Here is a 7285-nt window from a genome sequence, read left to right on the forward strand (position 1 = left end):
GGGGGGGATGGCTGTGTTGTATTTCAGAGTTCTTTGCAAAGACTGCAAGCTTTCTATCCAGATGTTACTAGCAGAGCAGTCTTTTCCTTTAATAAACATTAGAACAATTTATTCTGAGGAGGTAAACATCGGTAGTACAATTAACTTTCTTACATCAGCACTAAGAGGGTGGCACATCTACAAGACAATAGTAGCATAAAACTGTGTGGGTGTATCTACAAGCTGATTTCTAGGCATGTTAGACCATTTTCCCACTAATCTGATGCCTTTCCACTAGGAATTGAAATAGTATAGACCATGTAAAATTGAAAGAGATTCAGACCTATTCTGAATATACTGCAGAACTGTTTTGTTTCTTTTCTAATATAAAATTTCCCTCTGATCTTCTGTGCAACTACTCTATACACAACCTATGAAGATTATTTTTATACTACCAATGAAACAAAGCAGCTGGCTTACAACATTTGAAGTCATAATTATGACTAAAAATGTTCAAAAAGTGCATCTTCAAAGCATAGGCACATTCTGGGCCTGCTCAGTGCCTGGAACACCCTTTGACTTCAATGGGAGGGACATGAATGGGGTGAAAGTCATGCTTCTGTTGAGGGCCAGCACAGTTACACTTGCATTTTCCAGACTTAAGTGGAGCACACAGGCCCTGTGCTGACTCCCTGCATGGAGAATTTCACTGATGAAGCAGCTAAAGGATTGAGCCCACAGGCTAACTAATCCCCACAACACCCTTGTGACACAGATACCTATTATAACCTAAATTCTTCTGTTCTCCCTAGATATGTGGTCATTCAAGTACATGCAGTATAAATCCTCTGTCCTTCTGATTAAGAAGCTTTACTTGCAGTACAAAGTGCACTCAGTTCAATTATCTCAACTGTCCTGCAAGTTTTAAAAAAAAAAAAAAAAAAAAAAAAATATAAACTAAACATAAAAAAAAAAAAAAAAAAAAAACTAGTAGAAAATAACTCTAAACAAAAACTGTTGGAATAGTCTCCTACTAGCCAGTGTAAATGCATGAGTGGGCTTAGGCACACCCAAACTCTACTTAACCCCTATTTTGAAGACTTGTGGGACAGCTTAAGAGTGCACAGGTCTTGTGCTGTGTCTCTGCACAGTAGTGAATTTCACCAGCTGGGAATTTGCCTGCTTATGGACTACAGCAGCTGGTTCTAAATGACTTTACCACAATGTGTTTTGTGTGTGTGTTTTTTTTTATTAAAGTACATTTCTTAACTCCATTTTTAAACTCCATTTCTTAAGCTTTATCAAACACTTGAAAGGATGAATCTTTATTCTTTTTTCAATCATTAGATAGAGACATGAGGATGAAAATTAGGAGCTTTTTAAGAAGAGTTTATTAGATGGCCAAAAAGGCACAATTCCACAATCAAGCAAGAGGACAAATGTGGCTAAAAGCCCATCCAGGTTCAGTGGTGAAATGAAGGCAGCAAGTGGGGGGAGGAAGCAACATACAACAAATGGGGTGGGGTGGGGAGGGGGGAATGAAACCAATAGCAAGCCATTTAAATTAGAAATAATGAAGTATAGAAAATTGATAAGAGACTGTAAAGACATGGCGGGGGGGGGGGGGGGGGGGGGGGGGGAGAGGGAACGCAGGGCTAAGGACAATAAGGAATTTCAGTATGTTTGGAACAAAATATTCTAACACAGTATAGGCCCATTAGTAGATGGAGATGGTAAAACTAATAATGATGCAGAAAAGACATAGTGTTCAACATATTTCTGTTCTGTACTTGATGAAAGACTTGTATCACATTAGGATGATGAAGTACCTTCCAGTCCAGTAGTAACCATGGGGGAAGGGATAGCTCAGTGGTTTGAGCATTAGCCTGCTGAACCCAGGGTTGTGAGTTCAATCCTTGAGGGGGCCACTTAGGGATCTGGGGCAAAATCAGTACTTGGTCCTGCTAGTGAAGGCAGGGGGCTGGACTCGATGACCTTTCAAGGTCCCTTCCAGTTCTAGGAGATATGATGTCTCCATTTAAAAAAAAAAAAAAAAATTAAAAAAACCAAGGATGGTGTTTATTGTTTTTTAAATCAGCAGCCCTGGATAATGCACATCCAAGAGCTCAAAAGAGCTGGTGTAGGAGGTCGCTGGCATGCTGATGTTCATTTTTATTAAATCTTGGAATACTGGGGAAATTCTAGAAGACTGTTTGTTGTGCCAGTATTCATATAGGTCAGGTGAGATGACCCAGATAACCAGAGTTACTAGCTTGATCTCAACATTGGGTAAAATAATGGAATAGCTGTTAGGAGTATAATTATTTAAATCTCATATCCTTTCATTCAACATGATTTTATGATTATGATTTTGACTTTTTGGTTAATAATAATAACTGCATTGATTGTAACATAGTTAAACTTTTGTAAGGTCTTTGACTTAGTACCAAACGATGTTCTGATTTAAAAACATTGGAACTATACAGTATCAAAGCACACATTAAATGGTGTAAGAAGTGGCTAACTGTTTTCAAGTAGTTATTAATGTGGAATCCTCTTCAAATGGGGGTGTTCCTAGTAGGGCTCCAAAGGATCAGTACTAAAGCCAATACTAATAATCACTTATATCAATTACAGTACCTGATAGTAAATATAAAATCTGTGGATGACGCAAGCTTGGCGAAATAATGACAAGACAGCCATACAAAGCAATTTGGATCACTTGGTAAGATGGGGCCCATTCAAACAATGAATTTTAATTCAACCAAATACAAGGTCATACATCTAGGAATAAGGGGTGCTTGCAATGCCTACAGAAAGGGGAACTACATCCTGGAAAGCAGTGATTCTGAAAAAGATCTAGCAGTCATAGTAGACAAATAAATGAACATGAACTCTGTGTGATGCTGTAGCTAAAAGGTCTAATAATGTGATCCTTGTACATATAAACAGGGCAATAGTGAGTTGGAGCAGAGTGGTGAAAATCACCTCTGCATATGGGTCTGGTGATATTGATATTGTAATACTGCATACAACTCCAGTGTCAACATTTTAAAAAGGTTGTCTGAAAAACTGGAGAGGGTGCAGAAAAGAGCCACAACTGATTTCAGGGCTGGAGAAAACCTCTTTAGAGTGAGAGTCTTAAAGCTCAATCTACTTCATCAAAAAGATGTCAAGAGGTGACTTGTTTATGGTGTATAAATATCTTCATAGGCAGAATATATTGGGTACTAAAGGGCTCCTTAATCTAGATGACACAGGCATAACAAGAACCAGTGGTTGGAAGCTGAAGCCAGACAAATTCAAATTGGAAATTAAGCACAAGTTTTTTTTAAATAGTGAGGGTGACTAACCTTTAGAACAACCTACCAAGGGAAATAAGTGGTAGATTCTACATCGTAGTCTTCAGATCAAGACTGGATTCCTTTCTGGAAGATATGCTTTAGTTAAACGTAAGTTAATAGACTCAATACAGGGGTAATTGGTGAAATTTAATGGCCTCTGATACACAAGAGGTCAGAGTAACTTATCTAACGGTCCCTTCTGGCCATTAGAATGAATCCCTTGCAATTTAAGACAGATTTTGGTTATGAGGGTAGACTGTAAACATCTCAGTTAATGTTTGAAAACATAGATTTTGGGGGTTTAAGTTCACTTGTGTATTTTAGGATCTGATTCTGCAACTGCATCCTCATGGAGGAGAGGAAGGGCTAAATCTTCAGGGCAGCCAAGTCACAGGCTTAAAAAAATGCAGCAGGGATGTTACTCATAAGGTTGGGGGAGGGGAGACTGAATAATTTGCCAGGAAATCGTATGTTGCCAAGCAAAGCAGCACCCTTCTTTTGGGGTTTGTTATAAGAAACACATGAGCAAGCTGTTTTTTCTTCAGGCTTCCCTGATAAAATAAAGGCAAAAGTCCTGATTTTGCAACTACTATTCACCTAGTGTTTTCATTAAAGTCACTGGAAGCTGAGATAACTCAGCACCTTCCACATGTCAGTTATCACCATGTATTTCCCCTCTTTTAACTGTAGGCACTCTTAACTAAAATTAATGCTGATGTTATCTTTAGAGCTCCTTACTAGAGGCAAAAAAACCCCACTGTATCCATTGCTAAAACATAAGAGGAGTTTCTCTAGTAGTATGTACCTTACACCATTTAAACAAAATATTCATCTGTATGTTGTAGTCAAGAAGCAAAAGTAAACTGCATTTTGAAGATTACTCTGAGAAGCCTGTTGTAACAACCCTTAATGTTTTCCTTTTGTGCATCAATTTTCTCAGTGTAAATGAGAGAATTTCCTTTTTAATCAGCTGTTCAAAAATGCCTTATCTACAAAACACTCTATAGAACTGAGACAGCCAAGAAGTGTTGTACTTGCATTTTGTTCTATTACTATAAAATGAGTGTAGTTGACACACACGCATACTGTCCAGTGAGAAGTGATGAAAGAGACTCTAGAATATCTTTTTTTTTTATTGCTTTCCTGAGAAACCCCTAACCTTATTCTGATTTTTGTCATGTTTATTTTCTGTTCAGTGTTTAAGCCCCCTAAAACATTAGAAATAAAAAAGCATTTAACTTAAATCCCAAACCACTAAATTTACAGCTTTTTTTAAAAGCCCTTTTATCTTTCTGATCTCTAGACTTCATTTGTATATACACAAATGTTCAGAAAAATTTAAAAAGTACATTCTGCTAGATGCTAAGTACAATGTTAAAATACAATTTTAATAACATGCATACAATGATTTCTACCCATATTTTGCTCTTCCTAAATTATGCATCATCTGGTCTATCTCTTTAAAACCCTAGACACCATTGTTTTACTTCAACAGTTTTAATAATATACAAAATGATTATTTGTTCAAAAAAGCATACTTCTGCAGTGCCTTTCTGACTGATGTGTACAAGTAAAATAAATGCAGAAAGCTCCACATCTGAGAATATTACTAGTTTAAAAAACAAATCCCCAAATGTAACTATTGCTGCTTCATATAGTTACACTGAGTGCATTCATATGCATGATTAATATTCAGTGCTATATGCTATACCTTTTTACTGTTTTTACCCCAACTTATTTTCTTAAACAACCAGCATGAAAGCCATGCTAGAATCTGCTGCCATTTCATTTTATAGCACTTAGTTTACACTACTGCTATAGAAATGATATTGTGCCAAAGTGAAATCAACACTGTTACAAGGGGCTGAAAATCATGTTCTAAGGGAGAGATAATTTGCTGGAAAGCATATATTAAAAGCAAACAACTGCTAGTTAAACAATCCTACATCTCACTGAATATTTAGGGTGAAATGTAATTTTCTAATGTCCCACTCTACGTTCCTCGGAAATCCCACTTTCTCTAGACCCGGTAAGATTTTTCTCTGCTAGAAAGCCATCCTAATACCCTATCCTTGCTTTAGAGTTAGTAATTTTCAATATCTGTATTACTATTTTTATAGAGGCAGTGTTGCGCTGGCAAAGAGGGGAGAGATTTTAAATCCTCCATGAATCAGAGCTCCCTTACGGCTTTGCTATTAATAATTATTAAGGTTACTGGGCCCCTTCACAGTAAAAGTTTTTGAAAGGCACTGAGCACCTGCCAGCCGTTCTGCTGGGCTCTCTGGAGAGAGTCACCGGCGGGAGGGTGGTTACAGGTTCCTATGAACAATTACACGCAGAGCCCCCTTCGTGCTGGAGGTAAGGAAGCGCCACAAGCCAAGGGGGCTGAGTGTTGGGCAGTACTTAACGGGGCACCTAACAGCCCTGTGGGCACTCCGCTCCTCCTCGTTCACTGTCTGACTAGTCTGCTCCCAGTGCCCTTGCCCCGGCAGCCCGTTTACACCAGCGCTCCCCGAGCGCTTCGCTCCGCAGTGTCCTCACCGAAGGCTGCTCCGCCGCGGGCAGGAGGGGAGCCTGCCCCGGAGCTCTCTGCGCCCCAAGCCGCCTGCCCGGGCTCCCCCTCCGCACCCGGCTCGCTCCTCGCCCGCGGTCCCACCACCCCTCCCGCTGCCCCCCAGAGCCGGCTCGCTCCCAGGAACGCCTTTGGCTCGGGGGCTGGAGCCCTGAGGGGCGGGGGCAGCCCGGCTCCTACCTGGGAACGGTCAGCAGAGAATGGCCGGCCATGGCGAGGAGACGAGCCCCGGACCCTGGCGGTGTCAGGGGAAGAGCGAGGGCGCAGGGCGCTCCGCTGCTGCCGGCGCACTGCTCCAGCCCGGCTACGCGCAGCGCGCCGCCCTCTGCCTCGCTCCTCCCCCGGCTCCCTCCCCCCCAGCCCCGGGAGAAGGGCGCAGGCCGGAGCCGCTGCAGCCCGCTGAGTTTGGACCCCGGCCGCCCCCCTGAATTCCACCCCGACGGCCCCCTAAATTCCGAGCCCTCGTGCCACGGAAACCGGAATCCGGCACCTGCACCCTGCTGATCCTTGGCCCTGCTGCTGCCCCAACTTTCACGGCAAGGTCAGAGAGTCCATGGAGTTGCTCTCACTGCACCAAAAGATTCCGGACCTCCATGCATCCTGGTATGCCAGTGCCACAAAAATCCTAGCTCTGGCACATGTATCTTGCCCCCAGCCCCAAGCTGTATAATCTAAGTGAAAACAGGAGTAGCTGTTCCTCCTCCTGTAGATAAAGCTGCCCCCTGATAATCTCAGGACAGTAGCACTGGAAAAAACACCTCTGAAGCTTGCCAATTTTTAACTCCAGTTCCCCCCAAATTCTACTAAATAAACAGTAGCTCCTGATGTACCAAAATATCCAAACTCTGTTGTAAGCTGGCATTGCAAAAATGGGTATTTGGTACGAGGATCCTCTGCAATACAGCTAATTTTTCTGAGCACAAACTCAAACATGGGAAATAGACTTAAAAAGGGAAGTGCAGGTACTGCAGTTTTAGGACATCAATGCATCCCTGTTGGAAACACCATAAAAACACTGATCCTTCTGGATCCTACCACCTTTCGGTCCCCTATCTTCTCAAATAGTACAATCAAAATAGACAGCAGATGCTACTACTCCTACATGACCAGAAGAATCCAGGCTTCAACATGTCCCAGTGCAAGAGCATTTGAGTCTTGGCAGAGTAAACTGGGCCACCGACTCCTGAATTCTACTGTGTAGAGTCCAAATGTGGCTGCTCTTAGTCTGTTATAAAAATCTGAACACTCGTGCATCCTGGCACAGAGCACTATCCAAATACAAGTATAAATCCCTTAGATTGCTTCGAAGATCTCAGTCATTAGATCATAGAATCAGAAATGTAGGGCTGGAAGGGACCAAATAAACCTAGACAATTCCTGTTGTTAAAAA

At 41.7% G+C, this 7285-nt stretch overlaps 1 protein-coding gene across 1 annotated transcript in view; it reads right to left on the reverse strand.

Annotated features, from left to right (window-relative positions):
• SPHKAP (SPHK1 interactor, AKAP domain containing) overlaps positions 1-6107 on the reverse strand; it is a 122249-nt gene extending 116142 nt beyond the window's left edge. The window contains exon 1 of the mRNA XM_024195211.1: positions 6076-6107. Coding sequence (XP_024050979.1) covers positions 6076-6107 — 32 coding nt within the window. The remainder of the gene's footprint in view (positions 1-6075) is intronic.
• Between the last annotated feature and the right edge of the window lie 1178 nt (positions 6108-7285).

This window comes from Terrapene carolina, unplaced genomic scaffold, assembly GCF_002925995.2.
Source record: "Terrapene carolina triunguis isolate 2854851 unplaced genomic scaffold, T_m_triunguis-2.0 Scaffold88, whole genome shotgun sequence".
Lineage (NCBI taxonomy): Eukaryota > Metazoa > Chordata > Testudines > Emydidae > Terrapene > Terrapene triunguis.